Raw genomic sequence first — 25,286 nt, forward strand, 5'->3', positions numbered from 1 at the left:
AATCGCCAGATAACGGATGTCAAAGATGGCAGCTCTTTTATAGGCGAACTTCAGAGGTCTATAGGAGTGAAGGACAGAGTAACAGAAGAGAAACAGATTAACTTTCCTGACAGTTGTTTGGTAATGGCCTGCATATCCCAAGTGATTTACTACATGGACAGTAGGCATGGGTAAAATGATTCTATTCCAGGAATCAGTTCTTTCAGTTCCCTTCACCTTCACAAATCGTTCGTTTGATTCGTTCTTTCAGTTCTTTCAGTTCCTTAAGTCAAAATATGCTTTAGAGCACCGTCTTGGTTGTCTAAAGTCAAATATCCTTTAAAACACCGTCTCATATGGTGTGTTACATCATTTATGTAAATATCAAGCTTAATATTAAGCACAAAAGTGCCTTTTTTCATAAATATACTGAATGGAATTCAGTAAGAATCATATGGCGTTTTTCCAAGTTCTAGCGCTGGCAGGCAGGCACGTAAGTAAAGCCAGGCCTGTCATTTGTTTACCCATAGCAACGCGGTTGCTACCTGCTGTAGTACTCTCATTCACGTTTTAGACTCAATCGCGATATACGGTCGAGGGAGATGAAGCTCTGTTCGTTTGTATCTTTTATTAGGTGACCATATTTTTGTATGTTAAAAAGAACCAGTTCTCTTGTTTTGGGAATCAGTTCTCGTCGTTCACCTTTGGGATTCGTTCTTTCTGACCGAATCAGTCGCGAACTGCCCATGCCTAATGGACAGTGATTCATTTAAGGCTATCTGAGCTGTCCATGCAGAATAGTATACATGAGTTAGAAAAGGCCTATTTTCATGTTTACAGCTTTGGGAAAACTGGTGCCATTCAGTGCTTTATTAATCAGTAGCCCAGCCATTTAGTTATTCAACATAACAGAAAGCTTCACTGACTTGTCACCTCGGTGGCGCCAAAGTACACTTAACGGCGTTACGCAGTATGGACATTGTCGTGCGTAACTGAGTCTCCAAAGTATACTCGTTATGCTGTTGGACATATAGCTCTCGAGTCTCACCATCATCACATCACCAACACAAGCGCAGTATTTTAATTTGTATCTCTACACCTCTAAGTATACAGTAAGATATTAGTGTAGATATTTTTCTCTGCCCCGTTTGTCTTTCTGATTTAGTTTATTCTAAGTAAGGACACCACTGGGGAATATACATACAGTGATGGAAACTTAGGCTTAAGGATCATAAAGGTTAAGTCTCAAGTCACTGATGTTGATGTTTGTTTTTCTGATTAGAAGTAATTCGGTCACCATGTACTGGACCGTCGCCAAACTACATGGTCAGTATTTGTTCTCCACTAAGTTGGAACTCTGGGAGGTGGCGCACAGGCCACATGTGACGTGTCAGCAGTTCAGCCCTCTTACCGGGACAGTCTACAAGGTGCATTCCTACAGAGCACACATATGGATGCCATGGCGCAGGACACTGGCCGATGAAACCATTTCACTGGTAAAATACGTTTCAGAGGGGACCAATACGTTTTATGCCTTTTCAGACTCAAGAAACACAAATGGAGCATGACAATCAACACGACCGGCTTTTCTCACTTTTTCGTGCATATGACGTTGATAATTCCGGACTCATTGAAAAAGATGAGTTTTTACAAATATGCGCTGAACTTAATGTTAAGTCCACGGAGAGAGACGCGATATTCGCTAAGCTCGACACTGATCGGGACGGTACAATCAATTTGCAAGAGTTCCTGCGTGGATTTCAGCGGGTGTCAGATTTCCTGTCTGATGAGACTATGGAGAGTGATGATATCTATTCTCCCGCCTGGGAGGACTTTCAAACCCGAATGGTAGATCAGGCCAAGTATATTCCCAAGTGAGTATAATCGTTAGGAAGCAGTAACTTAATTTAAAAATCTGAGGTATTTGGCACATATTTGCAGTTTCATATTTCTTGTTTAGTTCAAACGATCTATTGAAAAGCAATATTTGTGAATACTGATTTATAATAATTTATAAAAATTGTAAGAAACAGCCTATTATGTTTCATTTTATTTGGTATGAGACTTTATCAACCCTTACATAAACATAAGTTATTATGTAAACAGGTTACAGTCAGGTGATGGTCAAACAAGCTCACAGCTAACCATATCACTAATGTCATGACTCATGCACTCAAAATGTAATATAGCCTACTACATTTAATTATGAAGATATCCAAGCAGTACACAGTAGGCCTGACTATCAGTGTTGGGAAGGTTACTATTAAAAATGTATTCTACAACAGATTACTCAATACATGCCCAAAAATGTATTTTGAAACGTATTCCGATAGATTACTCAAAGTGAGTAACGTATTTTTAATGGATTTAGGCTACTTTGGATTACATCAGCATTGTAGGCCTTATTGTATTAGCAGTGGATGAAACAGTTATGTGTTAAGTTGTAAGACCATGTCAACAACAGCCCACCACATGCAGTGAGGATGGATTGATATGTGCTATGAAACACTGTTTACATCAAACTAACAGATATATAATATAGGCTAAATGGCTTCCAAATTGCAAAAAAAGTAAGCCTATGCAGTAGGCTACACAGATTTGTTGAAATGAATTTCAACAACACGAATTACATGTCTTTTTGCCGAACACTGTCAAAAAACGAGAACCCATACTGCCCTAAAAAATGCTGGCTGGATATGAACATGCTGGCCCTATTAACCTACAACAAAACTAATGTTAAATTCTAAATTCCTTGAGAGGTTTTTCATTTATTCTATCCTATCATCCATCATTCGATCTTATCCTATAAACAGAGATGGGAAAAGAGAAAGGAGCCACCTGAGAGATGCTATGGTGTGGTTCCAAATATTTGAATTTAAGTTTAAAAAAGGCATGGCCTACATGTTATAATGAATTAACACTTGCCATGACAGTGGATGAATTGTGAAGCAAAACTTACCCATGTAGGCTACATCTCACCACCCTCCCATCCTCTAGGCAATGGTGTGTGTGTGTGTGTGTGTGTGTGTGTTTTGTGTGAGGGAGAGAGAGAGGGAGAGAGAGAGAGAGTGTGTGTGTGTCTCTGGGCTTCTGTGATGTGTTTAGGTATGAGGTCACATATACCCTAAGGGTTAGCATAAGACTAGCCACAATTTGAATGGACATTAACAGCAGGGCATCCATTAACATGGCTAATCAATGGACCCAATATCTGCCTGTATGTGTGTGTGTGTGTGTGTGAGAGAGAGAAAGAGATTGCTGCTGCTCTTCTCTAAATCAGTGACAACAGCCTCAAGTGAGAACTAATCACCAGTACACATTCAGATCAAGAGGAGAAACAGAAGACTCCTTTGGCATCAGAACATGGGTGCGTGTGGTGTGTTGAAAGGAGGACTCAAGCATGTTAGGGTTTCCCCTGCTCCAGATAGTGAAGTCTGAATTAAGAGGGTTTGAATCCATTGCATAGTTGAATAAAACTAAACTAAGACCAGAAATCAGGAATGGGATAAAGGCACTGCCACTGAGAGGTCATAGATGTTGGTACAGGTTGTTATCACACACACACACACGCACACACTAGTACACACACACAAACACCCTTTAGATCAGACAACAGATTCTTAAAGCATATCCAGTTTAAAGGCAAAATAGTGCAAGTTAGTGTTTATATTATATGTACAGTATAGCAAGATAGCTGATGTTGTTGATGCTGACGTTGCTGAAGTTATTGTGTGATGTAAGAACTTCATCACCGTATTTATCAATTAAGTACATATGTTAAGTAATATGTTGCTAGTAGATGTCAAAGTCATAGATAGATAGATAGATAGATAGATAGATAGATAGATAGATAGATAGATAGATAGATAGATAGATAGATAGATACTTTATTGATCCCCAAGGGGAAATTCAAGGTCAATTCAAGTCAGCAGTTTGGACATAATGAGTTAAAATTTGTGCAAATGAAAATCTTTGAAAATATATGACATCAGTGGTTTACAGTAATGTGCTATTGCTATTTAACATAATTGATTAAGAAGTCACATGTTTTTTCCCCTCTTTCACACATACAGGGAGAGTGATATCATTAATTATGTCTCAATACACAGCATTGTATACAGGCAGATGTACAAATTGATTATGCTTATCTCCAATTCACCATATCTAATATGCTGAGATAATCATAACTGAATAGACCTCTTCTGTCTTAAAGCAGTTGGCCTCTTTTTGTTTGATCTTGTGATTTGTCTGTGATAATAAGTCAAATTTATATCATTCAAAGTTACATATGAGTCGAGAAGATTAGGGTGTGAGAGTATATTTATTTACATTTAGCAGATGCTTTGGTTACACTTTACTTGAAGGTATCTACATAAGAATGACATGACACGGTCATGAATGTGTCATAAACATTATGAACAACTCCTAAAACGTTTATGACATAATGCTTCTGTCACTTACTTCTGTCAAGTGCCATTCGGGTTAGGGTTAGTGCTAGGGTTATGACAGTGTAAATGTCACTCTTATGTAGAAACCTACAGTAAAGTGTTAAAGTAAAGTGTTACCAATGCTTTTTCCTAAGTGACTGACTTATGTCATTTGTATTACAAGGGCATTGTTGTCCCGGAGCATCTCAGGGTTAAGTGCCTTGCTCAAAGGCACAAGGGTGGAATTGAACCCACTTTTCTGTCTACTGCATGCTAGCCCAGCTCCTTAACCTCTATGCTACCACCGCTCCTCAGCTACATGATATTCAATCCAAACTGTATTGTGTGTGATGTTTTTCCAATAAAGACCATGATACAAAACTCAAAATCATTGAGATCGCATGACTTACGTGACTTGAGCTCTATATGGGAAAAACATAAAATATAAAAATTCATATTGTGTAATGTTTATATTATAGGCCTATTAATGATGTTTGCTAACGCTCATCCCTGATGATCATGGCAGTGGATGGCTACAGTGTGGTGTCTGTACCTTTGCCTTGACTCTTGTGCAACATAACCAGCTTCAAGTACACCTGCACCCTGATGTGTGTCTTTGTCCCAGGGCTGTTGATGTTGATGCTTTGTGGACATGGTGACTTACGTCCAGTGTCACAGTTCATGTGACCAGCATGTAATGCCTTAGCTCTGTGCCCTGCATGGTCACCTCTCTTTGTCTGTGTTAGGAGAGAGCAGGTTGCCATTCTTTACCAGAACATCAGTCTAATGGAGCCTCGGATGGTCGCGCAATATGAGAGGGTCATCATGAACTTCACCAGAGAGATCAAACTCCAGAACACAGAGATGGAGCACCTGGCTCTGGCTGTCAAAAGGTAGACACACACGTCATTTCACACACACATGCACGCACACATGCACGCATGCATTCACACACACAGACACACACACACACACACACAAACACAGACACACAAACTCACACACACGCACACACACACAAACATTACACACACACAGATGTGTACTAAATGTTTGTATATATTTGTCTCTCACAGAGCTCATGACCAGGCTGCAATGCAACTGAGTGAAATGGAGGAGGAGATGGACCAGCGCATCCATGCAGCAGAGCGCAACACAAGTACTCAGGTACATGCTCTCATGCACACTCGCATGCTCGCACACAAACACGCACAAAACACACGCACGCACACACACACGCACACACACACGCACACACACACACACGCAGACACACACACACACGCACACATGGACACATACACATTCACACATACACATATTTGAGTTTGTGTTTTGAATCAATAGGGAAAACTGTCACAAAGCAGCACAATGTATAGTTCTTTTACCTTAAATGAATACATTTTGGTGCCAAACTGACAAAAAGGAAAACTGAGTCTTTGATGTTTCTGTTGTGAATGCCTTATATTGCCTTATATTGCAATATCTAATGTTGTTGTCACAGATAAGAGCACGACCGTTTTCATTGGCTTTTGACAAATTGGTACCTCCTTGACGAAAAGGGGAATTCCTACATTTTTTGTTACTTTATAGCAGTGGACATACTGGATGCATCTCTTGTGAACAGGACATGGAGACAAGTTGCAGTAGGAAGTCCGTCAATGGCTAAAGATGTTTTTGCCATGAAATTAAAGGGTTTTTTCAGGAACAGTAGAATGTCATCTGCATAGAGGCTGGTCCCAATGCTTATGATGAGCGTATCATGGCGTATGGCTGTGGCTAAAGGTTCAATGAAAATAGTGAATAATTGAGGTGAGAGTGGGCATCTTTGTCTAGTCCCCCTTTTTGCCATTTTGATCTCATGGATGTCCAAGTTTCATCATGCAGTTGCTGGCAAACACAGTCAGCAGTCTATGCCATATATAAGTCTAAAAGACTTCTCCTTGTCTTTCATACATGGGATGAAGGCACTGCCACTGAGAGGTCATACATGTTGGTACAGGTTATCACCCATACACACAACACACAGACAGACACACACACACACACACACACACACACACACTGATCGATTGATTGACTGGCTGAGCTCACTCAGCTTTTTGACTAGACATGACATCAAACTGCTCGGTGGCTGATTCCTGTGCTGTGCGCAGTCTCTCTCTATCCCAAGGCTCTCTGTGAAGGAGTGTACCTGTTCCCAGCTGCGGCTTATCTGTTACCTTACATAAGGTGACAGGGCCCATACTGTTTGCTTAGCAGCAATTGTTGACTTCTTTCATGGAAAAGTAGTTACCCCTAGAGCCACTTTGCACTGAGTGTGTTATCTTAGAGGGTTGTTTTGTGTTCTTTAGAGTTGACCATGGTTTTAAAAGCAGCAAGTGTTCTTTTGTGTATACTAGATAATACACCAGATTGAAACAAATTCAGGCATTGTTTGTTAGCTAAAGCTCTTGAACAGCTAAAAGTAACAGATGCATTTGAACTGCACTACTGATAAAGCCTTAGAAGTAGGAAGTTATCATGAGAGTTAACGTTATTCAATCATGTGTGGACAAGTCAAAGAAATAATTAATATACAACTGTTCTTTGGTATAGCAACAACTTGCTTAGCAACAACTGTTTGGGAAATATCCATTTGGCTCTGAGAATCAAAGGGAGCTCCTACCTATTTAAAACTATTGCATGAGAGTTAGAATGACTTTTGGTGAAGTGGAGGGCTTCAAGGATGTTGTATGCAGCTAGAGATATTTGTTTAGACGGTCACAGGACATTAAGTGCCATTGTACTTTAACATAATCAGAAATTAGTTGTATTGTTAATACCACTCGTTTATGTCTCCTCATAACATAGAAGATACTAAGATAAAATGAAAAAAAGAATGAAAGTCAAACTCTAATAACATCCAATGCACACACACACACACACACACACACACACACACACACACACACACACAAGCACATTTCAATACAGCCTGTACGTAGATAAACAAGGGAGGGTGGGTTTGAATGTGGCATAAAATACACTTACATGTGTTTGCTTGGTTGCATGTTCACATTGCAGAAAAACAGTTTTGTTTTATAAAAGTGGATGTATGTATGTACTTTTGTATTTTATGTACAACATTTCTGTGTGTCTGTCCGTATGTAGGAGGTGAAGAGAGCAGAGGCTGCACTGAATGAACTCAAGAACCAGTATGAGGCACAGGTGTATGAACTACAGCAGAAGATTTTCAAGATGCAGGTGGTGAGTTCACACAAACACACACACACACACACACACACACACACACACACACACACACACACACACACACACACACACACACACACATGCCCACTTACACAAACGCCCATGTACACACACACACATGTACACCCACACCCACACACTGAGTGACACATTCTCAAGCAAGAGCTGCTTTCTTTTCTTGTCTTTCTTCTTTTCTCTCTTTTATCAACCATTAATCCAACCTTTATCTACACACTTCAATATACTCTAGGCTTATTTTATTCACATTATGCTTTAGTTAATGATTCCTTTGCAATATTGAACATTAACGTCCTGTTAAATATTGCTGTTCTAACTCTCATCCACCTCCACTGAAATACTCCTGATTCACAGGTTGAGGATCAGAACAGGACCAGCAGTCTGAAAGATGAGGCTTCAGCACTAAAGAAGAAAAACACTGAACTGACTTTGGTAAACATTTGGTAAACATTCACTCTGAGCCTTCTGGGTATGGATAGGCTTCTTTTAGGCTTCTTACAGGTTAACACTATGTTGATACGTAACTGGGAACATAAACTTTGTGACAGTTTGAAAATCTATCTGAAGCCCTAATTCTATTCATTCAATTCCTATCATTAGTTCCAGTAATGCTCAAAATGTAGTGAGCTACTCTTACAGGAGAAATCCAGCAATTTTTCATATAGATCTCTGTTTTTTTTGAGGTCATGAGTACTGACGGTACGAAAAACAAAGCGAAAACAATCGGTTTTACCTAGCTGAAGTTGCTTTAGCCAACAGTTAGAGCTTCCAGGCAGCTTCAGTGCTACACTCTGGGGCATGTTCATGAGCACCCAAGTTCATGCCTCCAGAGTAGCGCTGTAGCTGCTACTCATTCTTATATAATAAGATATATTATCCGCCAACCAGTTTTTCTGCTTCTAATTCAGCTTGAACAGTTTAACATAAAAACTTCATTAAAACGTTGTTGCGTACGTCTTGTAAAGGACTAGTGAGCAATGTATTTTTCATTTTTGTAAATGTTATACTTGAGATATCTGCCTATCAACATCCATTAAACTGTATCAACATCCATTAAACTCTAGATCCATTAAACTATCTGTCTTTCAACATGTCTTCAATTCCTACCTAGCAACCTCCATAACAACCAACATAATTACCCTAGCAACAGCCTAACAACCATTTCCAAAATGTCAACCTAGCAACCACTATGGCAACAAACATTTCATATAGCAAAGCAACCACCATATCTATCCTAGCAACACCCCAGAAACCATATAAATTACCCTAGCAACAATCTAGCAACAACAAATATTATGTCAACCTAGCAACCGACATAGCAACCAACATGATGACCCTAGCAACCAGCATAGCAACCACCATATATACCCTGGCAACCATCTCAATTACCCTTGCAACAATCTAACAGCCACCTCCATAATGTCAACCTAGCAACCACTATAGCAACCAACACGATAACTCTAGCAACCAGCATAGCAACCACTTTATTTAGCTTAGCAACCACCATATCTACCCTAGCAACCATATCAGTTACCCTAACAACAATCTAGCAACCACTAATATTATGTTTGCGTAGCAACCAACATAGCAACCAACATAATGATCCTAGCAACTAGCATAGCAAACACTTATTTAGCATAGCAACCATCATATATACCCTAGCAACACCCTAGCAACCATCTCAATTACCCTAGCAACAACCTAGCAACCTTCACTATAATGTCAACCTAGCAATTACCATAGCAACCAATATGACTACCCTAGCAACCAGCATAACAACCACTTTATTTATTACAGCAACCACTATATCTGCCCTAGCAACACCCTAGCAACCATCTCAATTAGCCTAACAGCAACCTAGCAACCACTTTGATATTGTCAATTAATATGATTACCATAGCAACCAGCATAGCAACCTTAGCAACACCATAGTATGTATCTCTGCATTGTCTGTTTTAACTCAATGATATTTTACTTCACCTTTTTTGCATTATTATGCACTGGTAATTCCTTGGAATTGGAATTCTAGTTGTTTTTGTACAGTACAAACAGTACTTAGTGACCACAAGAAATAAGAATCTATGTGAAGAATTGCTGGATTCCTTTAAGCTTCATTTAAGCTGGTGCCCATCACTGATTAGTTCTATTGAGTAGCACTTGTGTACTGCTTGTGTCCTGTAGGAGAATCAGCGGCTAAAGCAGGAGGTGCTGGAGTCTCACACCAACATCGCCTTCCTGCATAGTGAGCTGGACACCCTCAAGAGTGACTTAACTGACCACAGCATCAACTCCGAGAGGTGAGCTGTGGCTCTCTATAATGCCCTGACTTACACTTGGCTTGTCTCCATGCTGAGCTGTGTAATTTAATGTAATGGAATAAATGACTGATACACACAGAGGGAAAAAAAGGAAAAAAAGGACTAGTTATGTAACACTGTGTGGGTGTAGAGATAACCTCATATTAAGTGTGAAAGGTGGGAATATACAGAATAGTATATGTTATTGTTTTATAATGATCATTTGATGGGTAAGGTAATGCACATGCTTGTTGGGAGGCTTGGCTGTTTGCACTTCACTATCACAGGGAACAGGATATCCTGATGTGACCTCACTCCCCTAAAGAATTCCTCGTCCTTGTCTCCTGGCAACACAAACAGCTTTGACAGAAATGTTTCGGGATTGCCTACTTAAAGCCTGTTTTGCAGTCTGAGTGTGTGTGACCAGACTCACTGACACACTCAAAGCTAATATTTATAGAAAACCCTCATCGAGTTCTACTCCGTCTTACTTTAAATGTAACTCAATGTGGTTTTGCAGTGACTGCGATGTGGTTGGAGATGGCTGCTTTGTAGTATGGCAATGACTGCTATAAATCTGTGTTATAACCACACCTTCACCACAATTGGTTGCCCAGACCTTAAACACTGTGAACGAGGGGGAGGGAACATTTTGAGATAGTTTTACTCATTAAACCGAAACATGACATGCAGATCCAGAATGATTATTTGCAAAGGGAGTCATCCATGAATTTATGACCCTTGTGAGATATAATTTAACAGTTGGGAAAAATTCTGTGGACATTTAAGGAAGTGTGCGTCATAAATGGCATACAAAGGCCATTCAATCCAAACAATGACAGAATAAGAAAACCCCCAAAGAAAACCATAAAGAAACCTCAACCAATCAATACCAATATTTGTTTTGGTTGGTTTGGTTTCTGTTTTCTCTGTGTTACTTGTTCTATGTCCTATGATAACAAGTACCAGTATTATAAACATGATCTACATGTTATACTGTTTTGCCCTATTGCAGTTATCTCCATTTGTTTTCAGTATAAGTATATATTCTTTTGATCCCGTGAGGGAAATTTGGTCTCTGCATTTATCCCAATCCGTGAATTAGTGAAACACACTCAGCACAGTGAGGTAAAGCACACACTAATCCCGGCGCAGTGAGCTGCCTGCTACAACAGCGATGCTCGGGAAGCAGTGAGGGGTTAGGTGCCTTGCTCAAAGGCACTTCAGCCGTGCCTACTGGTCAGGGTTCAAACCGGCAACCCTCCGGTTAGAAGTCCGAAGCACTAACCAGTAGGCTATGGCTGCCTTCTTCTTGTGCAGGGATGAGGCTCTCATGGAGTGTTTCGCAGAGGAAAGGGGAAACTTAGAGAGACAGATCGAGATGATGCAGTGAGTCCAAATCATTTATTTTTACAACTACATAGCTAGTTGCATTCAGAGTCACTTTGGATTTAAACAACCGTGGGTCTGGTTTGTTTCTGATGTCAGGTCAGCTAACAGGAAACTGCATGATACAAATGACACCCTTCGGTCTGCGCTGGAAAACAGTCTAAAGGAGAGCAACAAAACACAGGTCAGCATCGCTATACTGTAACTACCGTTTCCAGAGGCTATAATGTGTGTCTGCATTATGGGATTTGTAGTTTCATCACTAGTGGTAGCCCTTTGAGCAACCACCTACATGCCAACCCAAAACCGCATAACATGGGCTTTGCAGTGGGTTTAGAGCACACAGCGTAGGGATAACCTGATAGGAGATGGTGGAAAAACCTGCTGCTGACAGTTTGACAGTTCTCTCTTCACTTCACATGAGCCTGTCGAATCAATCAAGTATCCATCTGAGTTGGCAGCTGGATTGCCATAGCTATATTGCTCGCAGTCATTTTACCCAATGTACTGTATATAACCAATAGAGACAATATTTATAGACATGGGAAAGTCAACAATCCACATTAGTAGATTAGCCTATGTACGCATGCATGCGTCATGAGGGGAGTTTATGTGGCCCTGAAGGTGACACTTCTCTCCTGTGATCAGCAGCAAACAGGTCTCTCTCCTGGTGGCACCACTGACCGACGCAAGAGCTTCTGTTCGCCGTATGTCAACAGGTGAGGAGATACCTGAATGGAGACAGGAGTAGTTTTGTCACAGCTCCTTTGGCCTAATTCACTCTCCCACCCCTGATGTATGTCTGATATGCCTTTTTATACTACAGTATATGTATGTGTTTATGAACACTTTCTGGTATAACTTAATCTCTCTCACCAGTGGCCAACTACCAGTCCAATCCATGGCTTCAGTACTAGCCTTGCAAGTGTGACATAGCCATAGAGTAAGCCATTCTGAGCTGGCCCACTGGCTAGTGGAACTGTCTTATTAGCCATTAGCTTCTGTTTGACTAGTTGCCTCGAGTCATTCATTTGTTTGACTGACTGGTGTGCCATAGGTTACCATGCGCTGGTAAGCTCTGTCCTCCTAACCTACATACTGATCCTTCTCTCAGGTGCTGCCAGGTTCAAGGTCCAGATGAGGCCTTTGACCCGCTGCAACTTAGCGACTACCTGTGCAGACCGAGTTGTGATGTGCTGGCCCTGGCACTGTGTGACCCCATGCGCATGCGCAGACGCAGCTGCGAGGTGGACAGCCTGGCCGAAAGCTGCCTGGACAGTGGCCGCTCCACTCTGCGCGGCTCCTACGGCTACGACTCCGAGCAGGAGGGATACAAACAAAGCCAGCCGCTCGGCCACAACACGGACAGCCTCGCAGGAGACACGTCTGATACAGAGGTGAGGCGCACACACACACACACACACACACATACATTGATGTCATCCTACAGTTGTTGAGTGACATTTAAGATGACTTGATGGTCATATTCAAATTTGCAGTGGCCTCTTAATTTTGAATATGACGGTCAACTCAGTCAAATGTCACTCAGCAACTGTAGGATGACGCGGTGTAGGATGTGCGGTGGTCTCTTAAATATATATACATTCATACAAAAAATACAAGGAACAACAATCATATACACACACACACAAGAAAACACATACAAGCAATAGGTAAGCACTCACAAAATAAAACACACATGCTGACATGAAAACATGCATGTGCATACACACACACACACACACACACAAGCATGCACGCACACACATGCGCATACACACACATGCATGCAGGCACACACATATCTGTATTGATGTGTGATGCTGGCATGCCTTCCCAGACTACTGATTTGAGAGATGAGTCGGACAGTGAGTCTGTGCTGGACTGGAAGCCTCTGGAGGCAGAGAAGGTGAAGAAGGTGGAGAAGAAGACAGCGGCGGCCCCAGCACCTGGCAGGAAGTGTCTGTCAGCCATCTTCTCCGAGGTAACACAGGGGAGAGCACAGGAGCTCATGTGCGTGTCTGTCATGTATGTGTCTGATCGACAAAATAGAGACTATAATCTTTATGTTATGTAACGTTTGGCTCTTCCTCAGACTTTGATCTAGACCTTAATAAGAAATGTAATTCTAAAGTTGTGTTATCCACTTTCAGTATTTCTATTTCAGTGTAATTTATGCACATAATGTAAATAGTTCTGTTCTGGTTCTGGAGAGCACAGGAGCTCATGTGCGTGTCTGTCATGTATGTGTCTGATCGACAAAATAGAGACTATAATCTTTATATTATGTAACGTTTGGCTCTTCCTCAGACTTTGATCTAGACCTTAATAAGAAATGTAATTCTAAAGTTGTGTTATCCACTTTCAGTATTTCTATTTCAGTGTAATTTATGCACATATTGTAAATAGTTCTGTTTTTTTAACAGTAACATGTAACAATATAGGCTTGGTACCATGCCATACATGTCTACCATATTTGCTGATGCTACAGTAATGTTGCTAATGCCTGTGTTTGACTACAGCCTGAGATAGAGCTGGACAGGAGTCAGCAGCCAACTGACCGAGCCTACAGGGTTGTACTAGCAGGAGACGCTGCTGTTGGCAAGTCCAGCTTCCTGCTGCGCCTGTGCAAGAATGAGTTCATCGATAACACCAAAGCTACTCTGGGTAGGGTTACAAAATACTGGCAGTCATGTCTCCAGCGCACCACTGTTGAGGTGTTATTATTTACTGTCTGTCTGTCTACCTTCCTGTCTGTCTGTATGTGTATTCAATAATGGTCTTACCGAGCATGGTTATTACACATTGCGGTATGTCAGACAACACAGAATGCCTATCTTTGTGTGCTCAGGGGTGGATTTCCAGATGAAGACCTTGGTTGTAGATGGTGAGCCAACAGTATTGCAGCTATGGGACACAGCTGGACAGGAGAGGTGAGTGTGTGTGTGTCAGGTGCAACTTTGTCTAAAACATTTTTAGTAAATGAATGTGAATCAGAGATGTGTTTCTGTGTCTATGTGGTGTTGATGTTCTTTGCAAGATCTTTTAAATGTGTGTGTGTGTCTATGTGTCATGTATTCTTTCATGTAGGTTTAGGAACATTGCTAAGTCATACTTCAGAAGAGAGCTTTTAAATGTGTGTGTGTGTGTGTGTGTGTGTGTGTGTGTGTGTGTGTGTGTGTCATGCACTCTTTTTTCATGCAGGTTTAGGAGCATTGCTAAGTCATACTTCAGAAGAGCGGATGGTGTTCTCCTGCTGTATGATGTTACATGTGAGAGGAGCTTCCTGAATGTGCGGGAATGGGTAGACATGATTGAGGTAACGTACGCACACACACACACACACACACACACTTTGACTATTGTGGAAGTAGTAGCCATAGGAATATATAAGCAAAATGTGAGATAAATGAAGGGGTTAATATCTGATTATACATTTATTGTATGTCCCCCTATATATGGACAGATTTCCACAAAACTTGGCATACCTGCAGAGGATGTCAGGTTAATCATACACATGAAATTTGGTGCAGTTCAGGACATCTCAACTGAAGATACATGTAGGGGCGATTAAAACGGTATAATATTGCCTCTTACCAGAGGGGTGCAAATCACAAATGAGTGGTCATGGGCTTGGTTGATGCGGGGCCTTGAGACCAACATACCATAAAAATTGTGTCATTCACAATCTTTGACAATCCCTAGCAATGGTCATAATTATACACGTAGGTGCCAGATAACCATGAGGGGGCTAATTATAGGGTTGTAAATGGGCTTGTATATAAGTATATATACTCTTTTGATCCCGTGAGGGAAATTTGGTCTCTGCATTTAACCCAATCCGTGAATTAGTGAAACACACAGTGAGGTGAAGCACACACTAATCCCGGCGCAGTGAGCTGCCTGCAACAACAGCGCTCGGGGAGCAGTGAGGGGTTAGGTGCCTTGCTCAAGGGCACTTCAGCCGTGCCTACTGGTCGGGGGTTCGAACCAGCAACCCTCTGGTTACAAATCCGAAGCGCTAACCAGTAGGCCACGGCTGCCCCAGTAAAATAGGATCTTAGCATGGTTTCTTTTGACAGACCAAATTTAAAGTTGTGTGCGATCAGAGGACCGTAATCCAGACCGTAATCCAAACTTTTACAGAAAGGTAAAGGGAGTCCAAACCACAGTGCTGCTCCTTTTTATAGGATGTGTCTCAGGATGACATTCCCATCATGCTTGTGGGGAATAAATGTGACCTGCGGCCAGAGGCAATCCAGGATGGCATCACCTGCATCCCCACCAGTTACGGAGAGAAGCTGGCCATGGTGAGGCACGCCCACACACACACACACACACACACACACACACACACACACACGTGTGCACTGTGTTTATGATATTGGGTGTGTATGAGTTTACGAGTATCTCATCTTTAATAGTCATGGATGCAAAACCATTTGTTTCTAATTTTAAAACTGGCTGCTATTTGTTTATAGTATATGTGTGCAGTGTAGTTTGGGTAGTTGGCTCTGATGTGATGTGATTGTCCTTCCCCCTTGCAGACCTACAGTGCCCTGTTCTGTGAGACAAGTGCCAAGGATGGTTCTAACATCATCGAGGCTGTTCTTCATTTAGCAAGGTGGGCCATAGCCTATGACCTAACGCACTGTACTTACCATCAGGCTACTCAGCTACGAGTAGAGAAATAACTTATATTGTGTGTATATTCACTCCAAGTTGGCCTACCATAATTTCCCATATCTGCATTGTAGCACTGTAGCATGACAGTAGGCTATTTACAAAATTGCTAAAACTGCCACTGATTATGGAAGCATATTGGTGGCATGGTAGATGTAAAGGTTTCCTGTTGTGACACGCTCAGAGGTCTCTCTTGTTTTTATGCAGTGGTCACAAAGTTTGTACTAATACATTTTATTTGCTGCACAGTACATATGCACATGTTTTCTTTATTAGATGTTGCATCAATGCCAGGGTCAGGGTCAGGTAAATAAATGATCCTTGTAAACTCAGCACTGTGCATTTAAGGACCCTCCTTTTATTGTTAAGAAAGTGGCACTGGAGATGAATACATTCCTGTACAGTCCCATCCAACATTTTCTCAAATGAAATGAGAGCAATGTTTTCCTTGCTGTTGTTTTGATATTATATTGATAATAAAGTGTCTCCTCAACTGATGGTGAATGGTGTGTGAAATCCTGCATCTCTGAAATAAAGATAGCAGTTTCTGACTGATAATATTAAGCACTTTATTACTCACCTGGCAAACAAACCAGAAGTTCAGGAGCTGGCACTGAACTTTAATGACTTAAGCCATTTTGCTTTTTTTCTGCAGAGAGGTGACCAAACATACTCACCAGGAGAAGAAGAACATCTCAAGTGTGACCACTCTCACTGGAAGCCACAACAAGAAGTCTAACTTTAACTGCTGTATTTGACGAGTTCCTCCTGTACACACAGCAGCCCCCCCTTGCTACCTGCTGAGCACTTTCCACCACCACACTGCCCTCAAAGCTGGACCATTATCAGCCTGGACCCTGTGCATTATGAGGATGTGGCAGTAGCTTCTCAGAGATGACAAACAGCCAAAGAATAGAGTTTCTAAGTGGTCATATGTCATTTAAGTGATTATTTAAGTCCAAAGTTCTTTTTTTTTTCTAAATTATTAATGTAGCCTAACAAACCTTGAGGTTTGTGGTATAGCTAATTGATGTATTGCTGACTATGTTAGAGGACCTTCTCTCTCTATGTCTGTGTGCATGTTTTACACAGTCTGCTCTCTTTCTAAATGTACAGGGGAAACATATCTAATGTGTCTGTTTGAAATGGTGTGAAAGTTCAATGAATAGAAGGTCAAGTTGAGATGTGATAATGTCAAAGCTGACTTAGACATTTTCTAACTTCTAAACTTTGTCATATTTGAGAAGAGGTCGAAGGACAGCCTCTCAATGGACCATTGTTTCTAATGCACTTTGCATGTGTGGCTTAATGAACAGCTGCCAGAGGATTTTGAGATTGGGAAGCAGCATGTAAAAGGGCACTCCGTCTGCAATAGAACTTTATAATTTAATGAGATCCCTCTGTTGGGGTCTTCAGAGTCACAAATGGAAACCCTTCACTCATGTTCAAAGAGCTACCAAAGTTAACAACAATTCACATGTTTTGTTGGATTACAATATTGCTTGAATATCACAATATAGCCTAGCTCTGACACAAGTAATGGTCCAATGGATTCCTGAGCACTAAAGAGGGAGTTTTCATCTGAACAACAATGAATGTATTTCTGTCATCAGTTAAAGCAATGGTTCGGAGTAATTTCACTCTAGGGCACTTTGCACCATGACCCCAAGCCAAACACCCTCCCAGTTTTCCCTTGGTCGAACCCTGGTCGAGTAGCACTGTCAGAAACGAATGACTTTCTGCAGGCATAATGGAACCAACTTAGTATCTCGTAAATTACCCCACTAATAATGCCCTGAATGGTACGAAACTTCTACAGTATGTTCTTTACTCGTAATACGAGGCATTGAAAAGTTTGTAAGTACACCAGGAGTTTATTTAAATAACACTTGCCTGATGGATGCTACTATCTGCTACTAACTACCACTGCGTCAATGTTACTTCCGTGATTTGGGAAAAGCCCGAAAAAGTCCTGGCAGAACTTAGACTTAGACTTCTTTAATGTCCATAAAACTTACATAAAATGGAAAATTGTCTTTGACAGTGGCATAAGACATACAAGAAGCACACACACACACACACACATCACAGACAACACTATGCACAATCAATAGATAAACATAATATATAGGTAAAATCTATGAAATCAGTCCAGTTTGCTCCAGAGAAGAGTTAAAAGATATAAATAATAATGAGTAAAATACATAAAGTGCCTAACCGCATATACATTAGAAAGCATGCATAAGGATGTAGATCCAGGAATGCACTAATATTATGTTCATAGTACCAGTTTGCAACAATTATTAGTTAACACTAAGTTGTAAACACTTCGGAAAAAAATATTAAAAACTGGAAATACCAAAAACTTTGATGTAATCGCTTCCTGCCAGGACTTTTACAGGCTTTTCCCAAATCACGGAAGTAACGTCGACGCAGCGGCAGGTAGCATCCATCGACCAAGGGAAAATAGGTTCTGGGAGGGTGTTTGGCTCGGGGTCATGGTGCAAAGGACCCTAGGGTGAAATTACTCCGAACCATCGCTTTAACACACAGTTATAGTTAAAGAAAAGAATCAACCAATCAATGAATTTATTATATATCTTTAAAAATTTGAAGTTATGTTTTTTAAAAGCCCCATATTTGTTGAAATGCTCCAAGGAATGAGGTATGGTATGAGTCTGTATCAATTTTTAGCACAAAGAAAATGTGCAGAATCAGAGGATAATTTGCAATCACTGTAATTCTTCACTGAGAGTGTAACTAATGATGAAGGACTGTTTGTGCATCTGAGGGTCTTGTTTGGAGATTAATGTCTGGACGTCTATGTCTAGTGGGTCACACTCAGTGTGAAAGTAGCTTACTTCTCCCAAGCTCAGACAAGATGTGCAAGTTGCCATCAGCTGTTGTCTCTGTTCAGTGTGCAGTGTTAATTCTATGATGTGACCTGATCAACTCTGTGTGTCAAGGCCCATAAACACCCATCCTCATGCTTCCTGAGGCCATCTGACTTACAGTAGGTAATCTTCCCCTGAGTGTCTGTTTTACTCTTTAAGATGGGTCATAGCAAGTGGAAAGTGCCTTTTAGTCTGTTCATTCTGTAAACAGATCTGCTGTTTACCTTTTCTTTCTAGCCTTATTATATGTGCTGATCTCATCTTGTTATTCATTGCCTCAACACATTAAACTTGTTATTAAACAAACCACTGTTTCACTGTATTATTTTCCTCTATCCTCTATATTCCTGCATGAAAAACAAACTCATTCTCATCACAAACAGTATGAAGTAAACACAATCTATGAATGCAGTGTTGTGTTTTTAATAATTATGCATTTAGATTGAGAGCGCATCTAAATAACATGCAAGATGCAACAACCATTTCTAAGAGGCCTATAAACAGGTTAATTTCTGACATTACTACACATGAATGCATTATTTATGTTGTAAGTCGTGAAAGAAATGAATGACACAGGATTGCACAAATTCATCATTTAAAATAAAAGGGCACTACGGTCACTATGTTTCACTTTCGCCACCATTGCAAGAGGCTATGGAAAGTTTTGTGAGAATTGTACCGGTGACTTTTGTGTGTGAATGCAATCTTTACAACTCATTTGAAAATGTGTTGCAAGGCATAGAAAGTCCTCACATTAGATAAGCTCACAAAATATAATTAACTAACCACTTGTACTCCTGAGTTAATCATGAATTATAATATTAGGAAGTGGTTTATAAAATATGTATCCTCACCCTAACTAATCATTAGTGCATTCGTATGTAACAACTGTTAAATAATGGAAATATTACTTCATCAAAAAATATTATTGCATCATTTATTAAGTATTAACAATAATTATAAACATATTTTAGATAGTCTTATTTATATGAACAAACCATTTATAACTGTGTGTACAAATACTTTATTTATGAGAATTAACATAAGAGCAATGCTTTACAAATGATGAACAAAGCATTTTATTTATAAGTGGTTGTTTCATTATTTATTAAGTATAAATCATGTACTTACAAACACATTTTGGATAGGCTTATTTACTATGAACAAACCATTTATAACTGTGTGAACAAGTGCTTTACTGATGATAAATTATGTATGAACAAGAAATTACTAATGATGAACAAACCATTAACTAATAAGTAACAAAGGCTTAACAAATTATGAATTGTGTGTAGTTATTATAAGTGTTACACAGTCTCCACATTCACTTTACTGTAAGATAAATAATGTGAATTGAAATGCATTGGTCCTAAAAACTCCTTTATTGTGGAAATTTGTGCATTCTGTCACAACTTCTGGTAATCGTACAATCATACACAATTTCAAGCCTAAAACATTTTTTTATCACATTCAGCGAACATAACTGCCCAGAACAACGTCTCTGTAGGCAGCACAAGAATTTCTGTGAGTTTCTCTGGGAATGCTGAAGGGAGGGGTGAGCTACCTCTCTGGTGTGTTTTGTTTGGTCCTTGATTAAAATATCTTGTACTTTGTTTCGGACAAAGGCGTCTGCTAAGAAATGTAACATGAACAAATGTGATATGCACAAACGCTGACTGCACTTTTAAATAAAAATCATCATGTTTTGATCCACAATGTGACAGGTCTAATCTAGATTTAATTTCGTTGGCTTTGTAATCTGCACAATGACAATGAAGTTGAATCTAATCTAATCTAATCCCACAGGTTTCCGATTCAACAAGCTCTGATTCATTGAACTTTTCATTGAACTTTTTTTCTCAATGATGCTATTTCTTTCTTACTAATGTATCAACTCTGCATTGCTGTACCAGGAAAGACAATGCACATACACACTGAAGAGTACAAATACAATATCGGCATTCACCTGGATTCCACCTCCAAAAGACTGAAGACATATTAAAAAGCTGAAGACAAATCAACCCCTGGGCTAGTGTACTGATCAGCCCTAGGACTTTTACTCCGCCCCAGCAACTTTAACAGTGTCCTCTGGTAAGTCTCAGTCAGGAAAAAGTACATAAGGGGATCAATGACCCCATTGACACAAGTCAAAGCTGATGTCACTCGGTTCCCAAGGGTTAATGAGGTAACTTCCACATCACTTAAATCCTCCTGATTGTAACGCACAATGTAAATGAAGCGATGTACGTGGTACGGAAGAAAGGCCACTAGAAAGTTGACCAAAGTGAGAACAACCATTCTCTTAGCTTTCAAGTGCACTGGTGATTGTGTTTGCTGTTTTGCGGACCTGAGCTTGAATAAAATGAGGATGTAAGACAAGCTGAGCACGACAAGGGGAACTGTGAAGGCCACGGTGGTGGAGAGCAGCGCTCGCGGGGAAGGACTCTCCAGATAGAGCTGCTGGCACACGGTCACATTGTTCCGGTCAAGCTGGCTGGCTATGGTTTGCTTTGAGAACAGCACCGGGGCCATAGACACCGTCACCGTCACCCAGAGAATGGCACACACCACCTTGGCATAGGCCGTCTTCCGCCAGGACAGAGATCTGATGGGAAACACCACTGCCAAGAAGCGATCGAAGCTGATACAGGTCATGAAGTAGAGGCTGCAGTAAAGGTTAAGGTAGAAAAGGAAGCCGGACAGACGACAGGCCACCTCCCCAAGGATCCAGTCCCCCGCAGAGGCATGATAGACCACACGCATGGGCAGGAGCAGAACATAACACATATCAGCCATTGCCAGGTGAGTAAGGTACACTCTGGCCACAGACGTTCCATTCTTTGGATGGCAGAACACCCACAGTGCCATGGCATTGGCAGGCACTGAGAGGAGGAAAACAATGGTGTAGAACACAGCCAAAGTGACGTTTTCTCCTCTCTTCTCAGTGTTCAAGCCCATGGTGGACTCAACCTAATGAGATATGAGGAAGAAAGGATTTGATACAAATTAATTTCTTAAAATGCTTCAAAACTTTCAAAAGGTGTAATGCTGTCAACTAAAGAACAAAAAAAAAACATTTCTCACAACATATACAAAGATTACACAAAAAGAACACAAAATAAATGAATAAATGAAACATTACATTACCAAAATTTCTTTTGGTGAAAAACCTTAAGAGATGATGACACAACCCAGGGCTCTCAGATCACAGCTGCAACACGACTGTGCTTTTGAAGATCAGCCCTGAACATCAGGTGGTACTGTATATTCAGTTCCTCTTCTGTGTGCTGCATCTTATCAGGAAGCTCTATGATGACACCTAAAGCTATGGCAAGCCAGTATCACGTCTATTTGTGTCAGTGTCATGATATCCCATCTCATCTCATCTAAAACTAAAACTAGATTACCCCAACCCCAGCTCTCACAGAGCATGCACACACATCTCATAGTTTGTGCCTGTTAGTAAGACATGTCTTTTCAACATTCAATGTAAGACAGGAGTTGTGTAGTCAATCAACAACCTTATGCATTTCCTTTGTTAATTTCATAGCACATAAAGTTATTCGGTCCTAGATAAAAAAAAAAGTAATTGCCACAGATCATGGTAAGCATATTTTTCTATGTGTATATTTTCTTAACAATTTGTAACAAACATTCCTTGGCAGTTCCAGAGTTCCAGTTCAGGTCAATTGATCTAGATAAACATTCTTTTATACACAGCCATTTCCAAAAAAGCTTAGACGTGTCATGTAAATAAAACCAGAATATGATAATCTGTAAATCGTGGAAACCTATATTTAGGTGCAAAAGGAACATAGACAGCATATCAAATATTGAAACTGACTGTGCTATTATATGAATAATATACCTATTATAATAACGAAAAAAGAGGAACATCTCACAACGAATCACGTTAACAGGAACAAAGATTGAACAGGTGAAGTCTCTCAGATGTGGAGATATTTATCACTCTGTGAAAAACTGAGTGGGCAAATAATGCAAAATATGCTCCTAAACATAAAATGGCAAAGAATTTGGGGATATCATCATCTATAGTAGCCTAGAAATCTAGACGCACCCTAGCGGCAGCAAATGTAATTTGCTGCCAGGGTAGTCTAGCAACTCTCAACGTTGGCTTGCAAGCAGGGAAAACCATACTCTAGTCAGGCCAATCACATCGTGTATAGTCGGTGGGCGGGCTTAAAGGACAAGTTCGGTATTTTACACTTAAAGCCCTGTTTTCAGATAGTTTATGATTAAATAGAACGTTGAAGAAGAATTTGGACACATGATGCTGTCCTGAGAATCTTTGGTTTCTGTGGTAGTACATGCATGTGTGAGTGTGTGTATGTGCATGCCTGTGTGTGTGTGTGTGTGCATGTGTACTGTGTATGTGTGTTTATATGTGTGTGTGTGTGTTTTGTGTGTGTGTGCAGGTGTGTGTGTTTTTGTGTGTGTGTGTGTCAGTGCGTAGCCACCCAGACACCCAATCATCAGACTGGCACACCTACAATATGTTCGTCTTTCACGCCTACCATTAGGCTACTTTGTCCGTTCTTGTCATTCTATCCTGCTGCGGTGTCAACACAAACCAACCATAATAGCTTATCCAAGCAAAAGCAAACAAACAGCTTACTGCCAAAACATTAATAGTGTAGAATTCTGGGGTATTCTCACTGTATTCTGATGTGTTCATATGTTCTGTGTGTAGTATGCAACAGGGAGAGGTCCATACCATTGTACATAACTGTGCCTTAGGCCTGTGTACCAGTATGTATGAGTAAGTAAGTATATATACTCTTTTGATCCTGCGAGGGAAATTTGGTCTCTGCATTTATCCCAATCCGTGAATTAGTGAAACACACACAGCACACAGTGTACACACAGTGAGGTGAAGCACACACTAATCCCGGCGCAGTGAGCTGCATCAACAGCAGCGCTCGGGGAGCAGTGAGGGGTTAGGTGCCTTGCTCAAGGGCACTTCAGCCGTGCCTACTGGTCGGGGTTCGAACCGACAACCCTCCGGTTACAGGGCCCAAGTGCTAACCAGTAGGCCACGGCTGCCCCCAAAGACTGTATGGATATTCCTCTACCAGCAGGAAGGTCATACAGCCTGGTGTTTAGGAACATCCGAGGAACTTCAGTGATAACACACATACAGTACACACACACGCACACATTAACACACATACACACACGCATGAAAATTAACACACATACCGTACACACACGTGTAACCCCTTCTTAACGGGTGTGTGCATAGGCACTAGTTACAATACATAAAACAATGGCGCAAACAGGATCCTGAAGATCTCAGCGGTGGAATGGTGAGCTGGCTGAGATTCCTGAATACCAGTAGGCTAAAATGAAGGACAATAAATAATAGCGCGGTGCCTCCACTGTAAAAATACTACACTTACCTTAGGCTAGTGTTATGTATTCCTACAGAATGTAAATATCAATGTAAATACACTAGTGGTGAATGCAGTTAAATGAATTGCCAATACACCCGAAGTATAATGAAATATAACAATACAGAATTTATTCACCAATAATAATAAAAAAGGTGACATTCATAAAGACTTCAACCAGAAGCAAGCGTGGACCAAAACCCTGACAAGTAGCTAGACTAGCGAGTGAACAATTCACTCTGAGGGATGACGTTAGCTAATGGTTAGCCAACACAGTTAGCTTGAGCTTGAGCTGAAGGCAGGGCAGCAAAATCACAAAATAGTATTAATCATATAATGATGAACGTCCGACTCACCGGAATCCAGCTTGAGCTGAAGGCAGGGCAAAACCCAGTGTGTGTGTGTGTGTCAGTAGTTCTATAAGTTTAGCAGCTACTCACGACAGGTTTCCATTCCACTCGGTCAAACAAACCATGACCGTTGTCCAGGCGCAGACGGGAGGCAAGCAGCTTCCCTGAGCTAGCCAAGGTAGCTACTTGGGTGAGGCGCCGCCTGCAGAGTGGTTGGTCCTCCGGTGGGCTCAGCACCGGCGGTAAAGTTAAAGGTCAGTCGCACTCGGGAGGTCGTGTTGCTCTGGTGGGCCCAGCACCGGAGCGCAATCGAGTCCGTCTCCAAAAAGAGCAGCAGGTCCAGAGGTGAAAAAACAGCAGCGTTATCTAGCTCTGTCCTTATCCCACAGCCTGCACATTTAGCGTCTCCTAGTTAGCTAGCTAAACTGGCAGCTAACTAACTGGTTACACTGATGATATAAACAAGATAAAATCAATCAATCAGTCCCGTGACAGATCATCCCACACCTCCGCACTGATGCTCATGCATGTGGGCCTAAACACACCGAACAGTGCAAGTGGTCTCCAACAAATGTCCTCTTTC

The 25,286-nt window shown here is 40.9% G+C and overlaps 2 protein-coding genes across 4 annotated transcripts; one reads left to right on the forward strand and one right to left on the reverse strand.

Annotated features, from left to right (window-relative positions):
- The first annotated feature begins 1,443 nt into the window (after positions 1–1,443).
- On the forward strand, positions 1,444–16,832 carry rasef (RAS and EF-hand domain containing). 3 transcript variants are annotated; one of them, XM_048244508.1, is made up of 17 exons: positions 1,444–1,853; positions 5,153–5,299; positions 5,483–5,573; positions 7,560–7,655; positions 8,034–8,111; positions 9,861–9,976; positions 11,297–11,365; positions 11,465–11,549; positions 12,014–12,084; positions 12,480–12,762; positions 13,206–13,349; positions 13,888–14,032; positions 14,217–14,298; positions 14,570–14,684; positions 15,556–15,675; positions 15,913–15,989; positions 16,704–16,832. In XM_048244508.1, exons 1-17 carry the CDS (start codon positions 1,510–1,512, stop codon positions 16,804–16,806), a joined length of 2,166 nt encoding a protein of 721 aa, XP_048100465.1. In that variant the 5' UTR covers positions 1,444–1,509; the 3' UTR covers positions 16,807–16,832. The 3 variants fall into 3 exon arrangements, with proteins under 3 accessions (XP_048100465.1, XP_048100466.1, XP_048100467.1); XM_048244509.1 differs by having other exon boundaries at positions 12,017–12,084; XM_048244510.1 differs by lacking the exon at positions 1,444–1,853 and adding an exon at positions 3,060–3,346.
- Positions 16,833–20,710: 3,878 nt separating this feature from the next.
- Positions 20,711–22,140, reverse strand: si:dkey-96n2.3 (uracil nucleotide/cysteinyl leukotriene receptor). The gene is made up of 2 exons (XM_048244511.1): positions 22,090–22,140; positions 20,711–21,912 (listed from the first exon to the last, which is right to left on the reverse strand). The coding sequence occupies exon 2, from the start codon at positions 21,898–21,900 to the stop codon at positions 20,941–20,943; it is 960 nt and encodes a 319-aa protein (XP_048100468.1). The 5' UTR covers positions 21,901–21,912; positions 22,090–22,140; the 3' UTR covers positions 20,711–20,940.
- Between the last annotated feature and the right edge of the window lie 3,146 nt (positions 22,141–25,286).

The sequence above is a fragment of the Alosa alosa genome, chromosome 5 (genome assembly GCF_017589495.1).
Source record: "Alosa alosa isolate M-15738 ecotype Scorff River chromosome 5, AALO_Geno_1.1, whole genome shotgun sequence".
NCBI classification, from domain to species: domain Eukaryota; kingdom Metazoa; phylum Chordata; class Actinopteri; order Clupeiformes; family Clupeidae; genus Alosa; species Alosa alosa.

Excerpts from the sequence above, each read along its gene's own strand:
- si:dkey-96n2.3 (XM_048244511.1), bottom strand. The coding sequence starts at position 21,900 with ATGGGCTTGAACACTGAGAAGAGAGGAGAAAACGTCACTTTGGCTGTG.
- rasef (XM_048244508.1), top strand. The coding sequence starts at position 1,510 with ATGCCTTTTCAGACTCAAGAAACACAAATGGAGCATGACAATCAACAC. Across the intron at positions 11,366-11,464 it reads AGACAGATCGAGATGATGCA|GTCAGCTAACAGGAAACTGC; the intron begins GTGAGTCCAAAT and ends TTCTGATGTCAG. Across the intron at positions 14,685-15,555 it reads AATGGGTAGACATGATTGAG|GATGTGTCTCAGGATGACAT; the intron begins GTAACGTACGCA and ends TCCTTTTTATAG.